This window comes from Myotis yumanensis, unplaced genomic scaffold, assembly GCF_028538775.1.
Source record: "Myotis yumanensis isolate MYYU_CA2020_CCGP unplaced genomic scaffold, mMyoYum1.0.hap1 SCAF_16, whole genome shotgun sequence".
NCBI classification, from domain to species: domain Eukaryota; kingdom Metazoa; phylum Chordata; class Mammalia; order Chiroptera; family Vespertilionidae; genus Myotis; species Myotis yumanensis.
The window spans coordinates 52941522-52954948 of NW_027223767.1; the positions used below are offsets into that span (position 1 = coordinate 52941522).

General features: G+C 63.9%; 1 protein-coding gene across 1 annotated transcript; it reads right to left on the reverse strand.

The window, feature by feature from the left end:
* Positions 1–961: 961 nt before the first annotated feature.
* On the reverse strand, positions 962–9652 carry P4HB (prolyl 4-hydroxylase subunit beta). The gene is made up of 11 exons (XM_070395131.1): positions 9447–9652; positions 8213–8419; positions 6904–7037; positions 6630–6767; positions 3658–3762; positions 3430–3555; positions 3147–3347; positions 2830–2950; positions 2563–2744; positions 2370–2456; positions 962–1786 (listed from the first exon to the last, which is right to left on the reverse strand). The coding sequence occupies exons 1-11, from the start codon at positions 9598–9600 to the stop codon at positions 1706–1708; spliced, it is 1536 nt and encodes a 511-aa protein (XP_070251232.1). The 5' UTR covers positions 9601–9652; the 3' UTR covers positions 962–1705.
* Positions 9653–13427: the final 3775 nt, after the last annotated feature.

The following is a 13427-nucleotide window of genomic DNA, read 5'->3' on the forward strand; positions in this document are numbered from 1 at the left end:
CGCCTGGCTGCTGAGCTGGACGGAGGAGAGGGGCCCAGGCACTGGGTGCAGGGACAGGTTGGCCGCCCAGTGCCGCCAGAGAGCTCACCCCGTCACGCTGCCCTGCACACACTCGCTCTGGTCGGAGGTAGGAGCAGCCCGGGGGTGTCAGGGCCTGGATGCGGCTGCTGGCACCGCAGGACAGGGCAGGCACAGGGCCTCCTGCCGGGAGTGAGGTGGAAATGACCGCAGACTCCCCACTCGCCGTGACCGGGAGAACCACGTTCACAGCAAGTCCCGTGTCACGTCTGCGGCTGTGACGCCGGCACCTGGAGGCCCCACCAGCCCGAGCCTGGAGCAGGGACTGGGGGGTCGGAATGTGCACATTTCCCACTTGGAGCAAGTGGAGGCGGAACCTTGGGTGGACCCCCTGGGCTCCACGTGCTGTCCTGGACCTGCATTCCTCCTCCTAGGAGTGGGGGGGCCCCTTGCCGCGCTCTGGTCAGGGTCAGGGATGCCCAGCTGAACCCAGGCCGGCACTGCAGGCCTGAGGTTCCCCTGATCCCAGCTCAGCGGTGCCCTCAGCCCAAGGCAGCGGACGGCTTCCCCGCCTCTGTGCGAACTGCAAGCTGAGCTCCTGGAAGCCAGTGGCATTTTAACAGCTGGGCACCGGCTGTGGCTGGCGCTGTCATCTGGCCCCTTCTGAGACCCACACTCCTCCTCACCGACCTGCAGCAGCTGCAGACCCACCACGGGTCCTGTCCTGACCCAGACAAGATGCCCAAGGAGGCAGCGCCGGCCACACCCCACCCTCCACCCGGAGACCTCGGACATGAGGCTGTGCACTGGGAGACGGACGCGAGGACAGTGACACCGTGTGCTACGCCTGCACGAGCTCCGAGAGGCGTCCATGCCCCCGCAGCCCACCTTCTCTCCAGTCAGGACCCAACCCCCATCCGTGGTCGCGAGCAGAGGCAGGCAGTAAAATTTCAACTTTATTTGGCCAATGTGTTCAACTCCAATGTTGTGGTAGAAACGCCTGGAAGAACAGGACAGCTGATGGGCTCCGGCTTCCGCGCTGTCCCCATGGGAACGGAAGCCAGGCTCTGGGAGGTGCGGGCCAGGCCACGCTGTCAGACCAGCTGGGTGCTGCTTGGGGAGGGGGGTGTCTGTGCTGGCCCAGGGTGCCCACTGCCCTGTCTTGGGGAGCCCCTGCGAGAGACCTGACGTCTCCGTTGACCAGGCAGCGTGGGAACCTCGCAGTCCTGGCAACACTGCCAGGTGAGTGACCGTCAGCCTGGCCCGCCGCCCCCACAGGGGACGCCTGTCTCCAGGGCGGCCCGGCCAGGGTGGGACCGAACCCGATGTCCCAAAATGCCTAAAAATCTCACAAACGATGCCAGTGATCGCATAGCAACCTAACAGGCGGCTGACATCGGCAGCGTGAGATTCCAAAACATTTTAGCGAGCGCTCAGGTCAGAACCGTGTACGAAAAAGGACGTCACAAATTAAAAAGGCCCCGCAGAGGGCCGGCCTGGAGACAAGCCCTTTCCCAGACGAAGCAGAAGACGGGCTTCCATGTACACGAGTGTCAGCGTGAAGTGTGGCTTCAGAAGTTCCCTGCATTTCCGATGGGTGCTCGGTCCTCCCGGGAGGGTGCGCAGCCCGGAGGCTGGCTGCTGGGGAGCAGCCTGAGGGGCGTCGGGGTGCCGGGCTGCTCCCACCTCACAGCTCGTCCTTCACAGCTTTCTGGTCATCGTCCTCCTCCAGGTCCGGCTCCTCTGCCTCCTCCAGATCTTCCAGATCCTGGGCGAGGGGGGAGGGAAGCCCGGAAGGTCAAGGTTCAAGCAGGGCCGACCACCTGCCCTCTGGGGAGCCGGGTCCCAGCCACAGATGACCCAGCACGGCCGCTGGGCGCAGTGCCCACCCTCCAGCCTCAGGGTTTGCGGGGCAGTGAGCCCACGACCGCAGCAGCACGAGCTGCCGGCTCGCCTGCCCCTTTCCCTGGCCTGACCACACCCCCCTCGCCCTGCCAGTCAGCAGCCTCCAGCCCGCCACACCCTCTTGGCCTGGGACCAACTCTGGCGTCCCCTCTGCACGCTGAGCACGGCTGACAGGGCCCTTGGCCAACAACTGGGGAAGCCCTTTGGAGTCCCCATCAGCAGGGACCACGCGGGACAAGCGGGCAGACTTGACAGGCAAGCCCGGCATTAGCCCGTCCACACTGCTGCCCGTGCCAGTGCTGGCCGCGAGGGAAGCCCGTGGGAGGCGGGGTTTGCCCGCAGCCGGCCAGCGCGGCCCTCACACACACGCCTCCAGCACCAACCAGGAAGCACGTGTCCAGCGGACCTTAGGCCGTGGCCCCAGAGCCCCGCAGGCCACCACTTACGTCATCGTCCCCTGCCCCGTCCTGGCCGCCGCTCTCCAAGAACTTCTTAAAACCGTCCAGCGTCCGCTCCCCGTTGTAATCAATGACCTGTAATGGGGGTGGGGGTGCGGGGTGAGAAGCAGCCGCGGGTGGGCGGGGTCCCCCCAGAGGCTGAGCTTTCCCAGGGGCCCCGCCGCCCGCCTGCCCAGCGCACCGTCCGGTCCGCACTGGCGGGGAAGAACTTGAGCGTCGGGAAGCTGTGCACTTTGACCGCCTCCACCTCGTTGGCCGTCGAGTCCATCTTGGCGATGACGATGTTCTCGTGGTCCTTGTACGTCTCCCCCAGCTTGTCCCAGATGGGAGCCAGCTGCTTGCAGTGCCCACACCACGGGGCGTCTGGAAGCAAGCAGCGCTGAGTCCCGCTGGGCCGGAGCCATGCCCCCAGCCCCGGGGACCCACAAGCCCGGGAGGCTTCACTCACAGAACTCCACAAACACGTTCTTTTTCTCGTCGAAAGCCACCTCCTCGAAGTTCTTCCCCACCAGCACCTTCACCGGCTGCTTGTCCCAGTCCTCGGGCAGCTCCTGGCTCATCAGGTGGGGCTGGAGGGCGGGCGGGCAGGTCAGGGTCTCCGCGCCCAAGGCCCCACCCGACCCCAGCGGGCCACGCCAGGAGGGCTGCTCCCCAGGCCACTCTCACATCATCCGGGGGCCTGCCCTCAGGACCCCAGGCTCACAGTTCAGACCCGGGAAGACGCAGCCGCACCAGAAGCGCGAGGACGCCAGCCGCACGGCCCACCTTGATCTTGCCCTCCAGGAAGCGGTGGCAGAAATCGGTGATCTTCTCCGCCGTCAGCTCGTCCGACTCGGGCTTGTACTTGGTCATCTCCTCCTCCAGCGTGATGAGGCGCACGGCCGGGCACTCCTCCTTCTTGAGGCCGAAGAACTCGAGGATGCGCTGGTTGTCGGCGTGGTCGCTGTCGATGAATATGAACAGGATCTTGGGGGAGAAAAGGCACCGTGAGCGAGGCAGGACGGGGTGCGGCTTCCCTCCCCGGGCCAACCCCCCGGCCGCGGCGCACCTTGCCCTTGAAGCCCTGGGCGGCTTTCTTGAAGTTGCTCAGTTTGCCCTCATAGTCGGCCACACTCTTGGGCAGGAACAGCAGGATGTGCGTCTTGATCTCACCCCCGAAGATCTTCGGGGCCGTCTGTCACACACACAGTCACCGGGCTCAGCGACGGCACAGGGGGACTCCTCGTGGGGTCCCGGGGCGCCCCCACCCGCGCAGCCGCCCCGGCGGGAGCCGCACCTGTTCGGTGAACTCAATGACCAGCGGCAGCTGGTTGTGCTTGATGAAGTCCAGCAGCTTCTCCTTGGTGACCTCCCCCTCGAAGTCGTTCCGGCCTTCGTCGAACTGTGGACAGAGGAGGCCTGAGCACCGAGGGCTCCACGCACACCCGCATCCCAGGCCGGCAGGGACCAGCTGCCCAGACTCGCCCGTGGGCTCCCAGGAAGCCAGCACAGCCTGGAGCCTTGCTCATCCCAAGTTACGGCAGCCCTCAGCCTGCGGCCACACCCGAGGGCGACTTCCTCATCACAGTCAGGTGCCTGCTGTTTTAAGGAGGGGGAGGCCAGTACCTGTGACACCGCAGCCCCTGAAGGCAAACCAGCCCCACTCAGGCAGGTGTGAAAGGGACCACAAACCTAAGACATCACTCCCTCCACTAAAATGCTGCGAAAATTAACGTTCAGGCAATCCTGGCGCCACCCGACTCGGTGTCCTGTGCCCGCGTCCGGCTAGCAGGTGTGTGTGGGGGCCCGTCACCGCCTGAGCCTCACGGGACTTGGGAGGAGCTCCAGGCCTCTCCGCTGCTCCTGTCGCTCTTCCTCCAAGTGCCTCAGAAAAGCAGATGGCACTCCCACCCCAAGGCCCAGCCCTGCTCTCCCTCCCCCAAAACCGCACACGTGGAGGACAAAAGGGGCAGGAAGCCAGGCCAGGACTCTGCACAGAGGAGCAGCTCGGGCCCATCAGGCACACAGCAGGCCAGTCCTCACCCCGGGCAGTGCGAGTCCCAATTAGAGGCAAACAGGCCCCGTCCGGCCGCTCCGGGCAGTGAGCACTGTCGGCCCACCGCCATGCTGGGCGGCCACCACCAGGGGCCGCCGGACGCAACCCTGAGCCGCAATCTTTCTGGTAATGTGGCCACATCACACTCGTTCACCATCGACTTCAGTAACAGCCCTCGTTTGGTTGGGGCCGGCTGCCGGAGGCCGCACCCCGAAAAGGCCAGACACCACAGGTGGTGGGGAGGCGGCCCTACCAGCTCCAGTGCCCCAGCTCCCACAAGTAAAAAGACAGACAGAGCAAACGCTCCGGACGCTCAGCTCAGACCCTCGGGCCGGGCTGTGACAGTGACCCACCCGGACGCACGCCGAGTGTCACTGGTGCCACTGCGTCCCCACCGTCCCGGCCAGTCCTGCTGGCTCAGCCAGGTGGTCCCAGGGGGACAAGAGGACCTGGGGTGAGCTAAAGGCCAAGACAGCGGGGCCGAGGGGCTGGGAGAGACCTGTGGGGCCCGGGCCTCACCTGGCCGCAGCGGAGACCCGCCCGACCCATCAGCCTAGGCCACGGCTCAGCCAGGCTGCCTGACACAACCGTGCCAAGAGCAGACCCTGCGGCCACCGCCCTCGCTGGCACTGGACCCCAGGGTGCGGCTGTGCCCAGCCACGTGGACACCAACATCAGCTGGCACCAACTCTTGCAGAACAAAAACAGCAGCTCTAACCTTCAAGGACACAGAATTGCCCAAACCCAGGACCCGGTGTGAGAATGACGCCCTGAGGTCAGGAGGGATGGCGAAGAGCCCTCGCTGGTGTAGCGCAGTGGGTAGGGCGCCAGCCTGCGGACCAATGCGTCCTGGGTTCGATTCTGGTCAAGCGCACGTACCTCAGTTGCAGGCTCCTCCCCAGCCCGGGCCCTGGTCAGGGCTCGTGCAAGAGGCAACCAATCGATGTTTCTCTCTGTCTTTCCCGCTCTCTTCCACTCTCTCTCTCTAAGATCAATGGGAAAATACCCTTGAGTGAGAATTTAAAAAAAAAAAAAGGGGGGATGGAAAGGTATGACTGGGGCTGGTCTCCGAGCCTCACAGCAAATCTCAGCCTAAACCAGTGATGGCGAACCTATGACACCTCTGACACGCGAACTCATTTTTTGGGTTGATTTTTCTTTGTTAAATGGCATTTAAATATATAAAATAAATATCAAAAATATAAGTCTTTGTTTTCCTATGGTTGCAAATATCAAAAAATGTCTATATGTGACACGGCACCAGAGTTAAGTTAGGGTTTTTTGAAATGCTGACACGCCGAGCTCAGAAGGTTCGCCATCACTGACCTAAACTCTAGGACAGATGCAGGGCTCTCACGTTAACACCTACTCAGCCTCACCCAACACTTGAGTTTTCCTAATCAGATGCTAATCACATCCTGGCAGGTTTGCAATGACAACGACCAACCTACTCCTTCAGGAGACACTGCGGGTCTCCCAGGAAAGACAGAGCTGTAAGGACCCGAGTTCTGCCCAGGAAGGGCCCACAGAAACCCCCAAAGCCTCGCCCTCGTCTTCTCTGACAAACTGGACAGCAGTCCTGCCTCTGCCCTGATACGCGGCCTGCTCTCCGGCTCGTCACAGCCCCCCTCCCCCCCCCCCGCCATGCGCTCTCCTCCCCCCAATCCAGGCCCAGTCCTGTTCCAGGAGCAGGGGTGCTCGGCCGGCCCCGCCCCACCGGCCACGGCGGAGATGAAAGGCAAAGCCCGCCTTGCCACGTGGGTAACATGCAGACACGGATCCCGCTGTGTCCAGCAGCAGTGGGCAGTGGCCATGACACCAGCAGCCCCTTTACCAACCAGAGGGACAGCAGGACGAGGGCCACGGGAGCCGTGGGAACAGCTATGCCCACAGGGTGGGAACACGCTCCCCAAAAGCTAATACCAGGGGTCCCCGTCTAAGGAAGAGGTTTTAGAAGCGGAAACAATGTTGCACCAGGGAAAGTGCAATCAACTCAGCACTCAGGGTGGTTACAGCCCAGCCTGTCACTAGGTCCCCACAGGAACAGAGCTCACTGCATGCAGCTCCGCCTCCTGACAGCAGGGCTGTCACAGCGGCCCAACCCCGGGCTGAAGGCCAGGCCAGCGGCTCCGGGCAAGGTTCTTGGGGAGCAGCACCTGAGGCACCCCCAGCGCAGCACCTCACCACCAGGCAGAGCTGCGCAGGCCACTCACCTTTTTAAAGAGGACGACCCCGTCCTTGTCCAGCTTGTATTTGGAAAACACATCACTGTTGGACGAGATCCCGAAGGGAATGTCGTCGACGGCCTCTGCTGCCAGCAGGAACTGCTTGGCAAAGTCCGACTCCACGTCCTGGAGACAAGAACCAGAGGTGGCCCCATGCCCCACACCACGGACGCCCGTCCGGGTCAGCAGCGGGACAGGCCGCAGTGCCCAGGCCCCGGGGCCCCCTCCAGCGACAGGGGCTGAGGTGAACCCCAGTCTCCACCTTGAAGAAGCCGATGACGGCCACCTCGCTGGACTCTACCAGGGCCTCCGCGGCAGTTCCGTCGGGCAGCGTGGTGGCCGCAGGGCCCGTGCGCTTCTTCAGCCAGTTCACAATGTCGTCAGCTTCTCTGCCAGCTGCACCAATAAAACACACACACGTGCAGGGTCCACTGAGGCGGGGCCACCGCCAGCCGCGCTCTCCGCTAGAGCCCGAGCGAGACAGCCTCTCGCCCAGAAAGGCCTCGCGCCGCACACCCTTTGCATTTTCTAAATTTTTCTTGACGTTTGCAATCATTAGACACACACTCTCCCCTCAGCGGCCTCACACTAGGCTTTGTCTTAATTAGAGATGTACTAGGATTTTTCTTAAAATCACACGATGCCGGTTTTCCCTGTAAAAACGGGCTGAAGCCCACCCTGGCTCCCTGACCCAGGCTGGCCGGGCGTCCTGGCCCCTCACAGCCCCTGGGCCAGCAGGGTGGCTGTCACCTGGGGGCCACAGAGCAGAGAATGAAAAGGAAGACGCCTGGTCCGAAGCCCCCCACAGGCTCTGACCACTGGCCCACCGTGGAATCTCACGTTTAAAAGGATTCTGCCGGGGCAGGGTGGAGGTCAATGAGGAAAACATTGCGACATCTGTAATACTTTCAACAATACAGATAAATTTAAAAAAAAAAAGGTTCTGCCTGCAAGTGGTAGCAAAGCGGAGTCCTAGTCATAGCAGGGAAGGGAGCAGCCTCACCCACAAACCCCAGGGTTAGGAGGGAGCAGGGTAACTGGACCAGGCACTTCCTGCTCCAGAAGGAACACGGGACTAAGCAGCAGCCCGGAGCTGCGAGTGTCAGAATTCACCAGACGGGCTGGGCTGCTGGAGAGGCTGCGCTGAGCCACGGAACCGGTTCTCTAGGCGAGAGCCTCCCTTCACCACAGGTGCTGCCCGGGCTAGAGGCCCAGCCCGTCCACGCAGCCCGAGCCAGCAAGCAGCGGCTGAGGCGGACGGAGCTGGGCTTGGATTCGCGTTCTGCCCTGACAGCTGTGCCTCAGCCGTCCCAGCGAAGCCCCTCAGTGCTCAGCACAGGCACAGTGGACGCCAACGCTGCCCTGCCTGCTCCAGCTCCCTCTTCCCTGCCGTCCAACCCCGAGAACGCCCCCTCCACTTGGGAGGATCTTCAAGGACCGAGAGCTAGGTCCAAGGCCAGGTTCCCTCCAGGTTTCTGAACATGCCCCCCGCTCCCCGCCTCAGCTATCTCCCAGGACGGCAGGCAAATCCCAGGGCGGCGAGAGCGGCGAGGGCAGCGCGGCCGGCCCACCTGTGTACTCTCTGGGGGCAGCCGTGTCTCCATTCTTGAAGAACTTGATGGTGGGGTAGCCGCGGACGCCATACTGCTGGGCCAGGTCTGACTCCTCCGTGGCATCGACCTTTGCCAGTCTGATCTCAGAGCCTTCGGCCTTCAGTTTCCCGGCCGCTTTGGCATACTCGGGGGCCAGAGCCTTGCAGTGGCCACACCAGGGGGCATCTGCAAGGAAAGCCAGGGGCTGAAAAGCAGGGGCCGGGCTCCCTGCTCCCCCCTCCTGGGCACTCCCCTCCCCGCATATCTTATCAGCTCACCACGATAACTCTCTGAACGTACAAGGCTGGGCTGATAGCGTGGTCCTCTTGGGCAATATGGGGACAGAGGCCACAAGTGACAAGCCACCGCCCCCCCCCCCCCCCCCCCCGCTTTGTCACCGTTGGGCACAGGAAGACCAACTGTTTCAACGATCAGTGACTTCCTACCACCTGCAGGTGGGCAGCGGGCCGGCCTGCCCCTGGAGCTTCCCTCTGGGAAGGCGGAGAAGCTCAGAAGCCAGGGCCGCCCGCATTCGGACCTAGTCACTCCTAGGTGATGTGACACACATCTGGCACAGCTGCCCGAGCCTCAGATCCACAACCGGGTCTGTGTGCAGCGGTGGGAACCAGCTGTGCGGGGGCCTAAGGTCTCCAGCCCAGACAGTCGGGGCGTGAACACGTCTAAACACCAGGTTTGGGTCCCGGTGAGAGCTGTCACCCGCTGGAGGGGGTGTGGGCAGGGCCGGGGCTGGAATCCCTGGGCATTTTCTAGAATTCTGGGGAGCAGCTATGTGGGGGGGGGCTGGACCCTGGTGAGTTGCTTTGTATTTGGGGCACCTCCCACGGCCCACCCTGTTTTTCTTAAAATAAGAGAGGGATCCTGCCATGGAGATAGGTGTCAGATACGCAGGCCGTCCTGGCTCTCAGCCCGCGTCCAGCCGGGGCAGGAGCGAGTCCCCAGGGCACCGGCGCACAGGGACGTGGGCCGCGGGTCCGGGGCCGCCTCAGTCCAGGCTGAGCCTCCCGAGGGGCTGAGAGGCGTCCACAACGCTAATAGCCCCGAGGACCCAACCCGCTGCGAGGCGGAGGGAGGCAGGCAGGGAGGGAGGTTGGGGACGGGTGCCCGGTCCTCTCTCCGCCTCCCCCCGCTGCGAGCCACCAGCTCCCGGTCCCCGTCCCCACCCCGCGGGGCGGCGGGCCCGGGAGGCACTCACAGAACTCCACCAGCAGGTACTTGTGGGCCGCCAGCGCCTCCTCGAAGTTGCCCTTGTTGAGCACCAGGACGTGGTCCTCCTCCTCGGGCGCGGCGCCCGCGCGGGCCAGCACGGCCAGGGTCAGGGCCAGGCGGAGCAGAGCGCGGCGCAGCATGTCGGCAGCAGGGACAGCGCTTCGGTTGGCGCCGCCGGACAGCGAGGCCACGAGAGCGCGCGCCGCCCGCCTCGTCCTTATAAACCCGGTCGCCGCGCGCGTGCCCGCCCGCGCCCACCCTCTATTGGCCGACGGACTCCGGGGCCCGCCCCCGCCGCGCGCGGATTGGACGCCGACACCACCTCCGGCCCCGGATTCGGAAGAGCCCCAGAGGGCTCCTTCGCCGTCGCCCGGGATTGGCCGAGGAGCTCGCGCTCGCACTCTGCCTCGGCCTCTCATTGGCTCCCGGCGGAGAACTTTCTCCCCCTCGACTCGTGACTGGTGGCTTTCGCCACCACTTTCCCCGGTTCTGGAAAGGCTGCCACCTGCGGAGGCCCGGGATCTGCGGCTTCTGATTGGCCAGGAGATGCGCGCACCCTGCGCGATCCTCCGTCGAACGTGGCAGTGGGTGGAGTCCCCCGCCCGCCGAGGGGCGGAGCTGCGCCGGGGCCTCCGAAATCCCTCGTGTTGCTTTCTTACTGGATCGCGTGTCCGTAACTGGTCCCGCCTCGCGGCTCGACGGGACGGAAGCGGGGTGACGCAACTTCCGGCGCGCGTGCGCCTCGTGCGGCACCTGCTCGGGGAGTCTGGGCTCGGCGGCGAGTGGCACGGGGGTGGGCTGCCGGATCTGGTCCCGGGAGCCGAGCGCCTCAGGCACCAGCGCGGAGCCTGCGCGGAGCGGACGGAGGAAGGGGAGGCCGGGCGGGTGCACCTAAAGGTGCAGAAACGAGGAAACGGGCGCAGGGCCCCGCGCAGATGGTGCGCCAGCGCTGGAGCCGGCCGCGGGTGCCAGGCCCCCCGGAGCTGCCCCACGCATCTCGGACGCTGCGGAGCAGCCGCAAAACCCGGCCCCACGCAGCTCCCCTCAGACCCGCGGGTCCAACAGGTGGGCGCCGCTGCTCCGAGCTGCCCGCCTGCGACGGCCCGAGTGTAGCGCACACCAGACCCGAGACTGATGCGGGAACGGGCGCACGCTATCCCCTTCGTACTGTTTATACGGACGTGCTGGGGTGTTTTGGGCCAAACACAAACGTTTAAGTTGACTTTTATTGGTGCTGAACGTGGCTCCTAGGACCCAAAATAGCCCAAGACTGGGGGTAGCGGGATCGCCGCCCCACCCCCCACCCCCACTCCCTTCCCCTTCTCCCGGAAGCGTTCCCCTTTATTTGTAGTCACTTCCTTGTTTGTGAGCCACCGCCACCACTGGGTTTTAAGACTCATCATCAATTTAATAAGTTGGCAAGGAAAGGGGAAACACACCCACATTCAGTGGACACGTCGACTAACCTCCTGATCTCAGAAATGGGGAAGCCAAGGGAGACTCGTGCTTTTCGCGAGTTTGCATTTGTTAATGCGTTGGCCCCCGCCTCCCCCTACCGGCATGTTTTCTCATCTAGTGGGACTCCCGCCCCAGAAGGAGAGCAGTTCCCGAAGGTCAGGGCCGGTCCTCTCCGCACCTCCCCCGCTTCCAGTGGAGCAAGGGTCAGGCGAGGTGGCTGTGCCGCTGGGATCCCGTCCGCTTCACAGGGTGACTTACAGGAGCTGGAACTTCCTGCAGAGAGCACGTGCCTCCCTGGCGCCGTCCCCACCCCAGTCCAGTGCTCTCTGCTCCCTGGGCCCAGGTGGGGACCGCGCCCTAGCTCCCAGGTTTCCTGTGATTGCTGTGACCCTGTTTTACAGACCGCATTTGGGGGCCTGAGACGAGGGACCTTTGTACCACATGTAGACTCAAGCCCCAGCATTGAAGCATCTAAATACTTGGCACGTTGGAGCTTAGATGCTTCAATACCGGGGCTTGAGTCCTTTCAGCTGATGGGGACGGAGTGAAGGCATTTGCGACACCACCTTCTGTGATGGCTGGCGAAGCCATCCCGCGAAGCATTTCCAGGGGAGACATTGGGGCCAAGGGGGAGCAGACCAGAGGAGGATCAGGCCACTGGCTACGGTCGAACCCACTCGAGTCGAGTCTGAGCCTCGGCTGGAGCGGAGGAGCCCGCCTTGGTGCGGGAGGTGGCAGGGCCACCGCTCTGTAGCCCAGGTGGCCACAGCCGAGTCCCGGTCCTGGGGGAACAGCCTGGCTCGGGCTCTGGCGTGGGTGGGTCACGGTGGTTTTGTGTTTGCTTGCTTAATGTATTTGTACTTATTTCAGAGATGAAGGGAGAGGGAGAACTAGAAACATCATCCTCAGTGGTGAGAGAGAATCACTGATGGTCTGCCTCCTGCACGCCCCACACTGGGGATCGAGCCCGCACCCCGCCATGTGCCCTGACTGGGAATCGAACTGTGACCTTCTGGTTCATAGATGGACGCTCAACCACTGAGCCACACCAGCCAGGCTGGGTCAGGGTGTTTTGACGCCTTCTCCTCAAGGCATCTCTACCTACCTCTAATTGCCTGCTACTGACCGGGTGGGAGCAGCGAAGTGCGGGGGAGGCCTGTGATTGTCTTGGGTCGGTCAGGAGCTGGGTGAAGGAGCTGCAAGGCTGCCTCCAGCCCCCACACAGCCAGGTTCACTGAACGCCTCTGCCGGCCTCGCCCTAGGGGAAGGCTGGTGTCCCCCTTGTGCCCTGGCCTGGAGCTGGAGGTGCCCTTGGAGGTCACGGCCGCCTGCCCTGTGGCTGTGGCATCTCTCGACCGGCACAGCTGCTCAGAACATCCTCCAGAGGAAGTGCCCCTCAAATATGGTTGGACTCTGGAGTGGTTCAATGTGTGACAAAGGCTACTCTCCACGACAGTCTTCAGAATAACATCCCCCTCCCACCTGCAGCCGGGCTGGGGGTGCCGAGGGGTGAGGGGTGAACAGCAGGCTGGCGGACACTCAGGAGGGGCTCGCCTGGCGCGGAAGGACATCTCCTGAGCAGCAGAGGGGACACAGGGCTGTGCCACGGTGAGCGGCACAGGTGGGAGCGGAGCCGGGAAGCAGGTGCCGTGGTCAGCGTGGCCTGGTGGACAGTGCTGGGCCTGGAGGAGGTTCTTGTCACAGTGACTGGTGACTAAGGGGTCACCTGCAGGGTCCTGCTCTGGTGACTGTGGTCACTGACCTGTGGGGCAGGAGGGCACCCCCTAGTGGAAGGAGGGTCCACCTGGGGTGGGCAAGGAGGCAGAGCTTGGAGGGTGGCTGGGCAATGAGGTGGACGGGGGAGGGGGACCAGAGGCTGGCTGGGGCGGCGAGGCCGGGCCCAGGAGCACCAGGTTGGACAGGGGTTCAGGGTGCACCCAGAAAGATCAGGTTAGACTTGGGACCCGAGAGACACGTCATGTAGGTTCTGTAGGTGCCACTTCGTGTGACCCTTCACCAGGGGAGGAGGCAGAACAAAGTCCTGGCTGCTGGCGGTGCGCCTGGACAACTTGGCACTCGGGGTCCGAGGTCACATGTGCAACCGGGAAAATCCAAGCATGAAAATAGGCCTCTGGGCCGGAGGAAGCCTCGCTAGGCCCGCGCCCACAAGCAGCTGCCGCCTGACGGCTGCCTCTGGTGTCACCGCCGCCCCGCCCGCCTCTCCAGGGCAGCCTCCTGTTTCCCAGGTGCCTGAGTCTGACCTTCCAGGGAAAGGCCTGAGCTGTACCATCTCCCTGCCTCCCCCACCCAAGCTGCCCCCCTGGGCTGGGGGCGGACACGGAGGGTCGTTGCCCCCATGGACCTGAGAGCCGGGGGGCGGGCTGCTTCCTGGACTGCTCTGGTGCTGTGTCTGAGCCGGGCAATGCGGGCAGCGCCCTTTGGTCACCCAGCACCGGGCCCAGCCCCAGGATCCCACAGGGGTCCTGGTGGGGAGGGGAGGTGGCCAGCC

What these genes read in the sequence shown, in the direction of transcription:
- P4HB (XM_070395131.1), bottom strand. Translation starts at nt 9,600, where the DNA reads ATGCTGCGCCGCGCTCTGCTCCGCCTGGCCCTGACCCTGGCCGTGCTG. An exon ending in GAACGTGTTTGTGGAGTTCT is followed by an intron (nt 2,745 to 2,829) that starts GTGAGTGAAGCC and finishes GCTTGCTTCCAG; the next exon opens with ACGCCCCGTGGTGTGGGCAC. An exon ending in ACGGGGCAGGGGACGATGAC is followed by an intron (nt 1,787 to 2,369) that starts GTAAGTGGTGGC and finishes CCCCTCGCCCAG; the next exon opens with GATCTGGAAGATCTGGAGGA.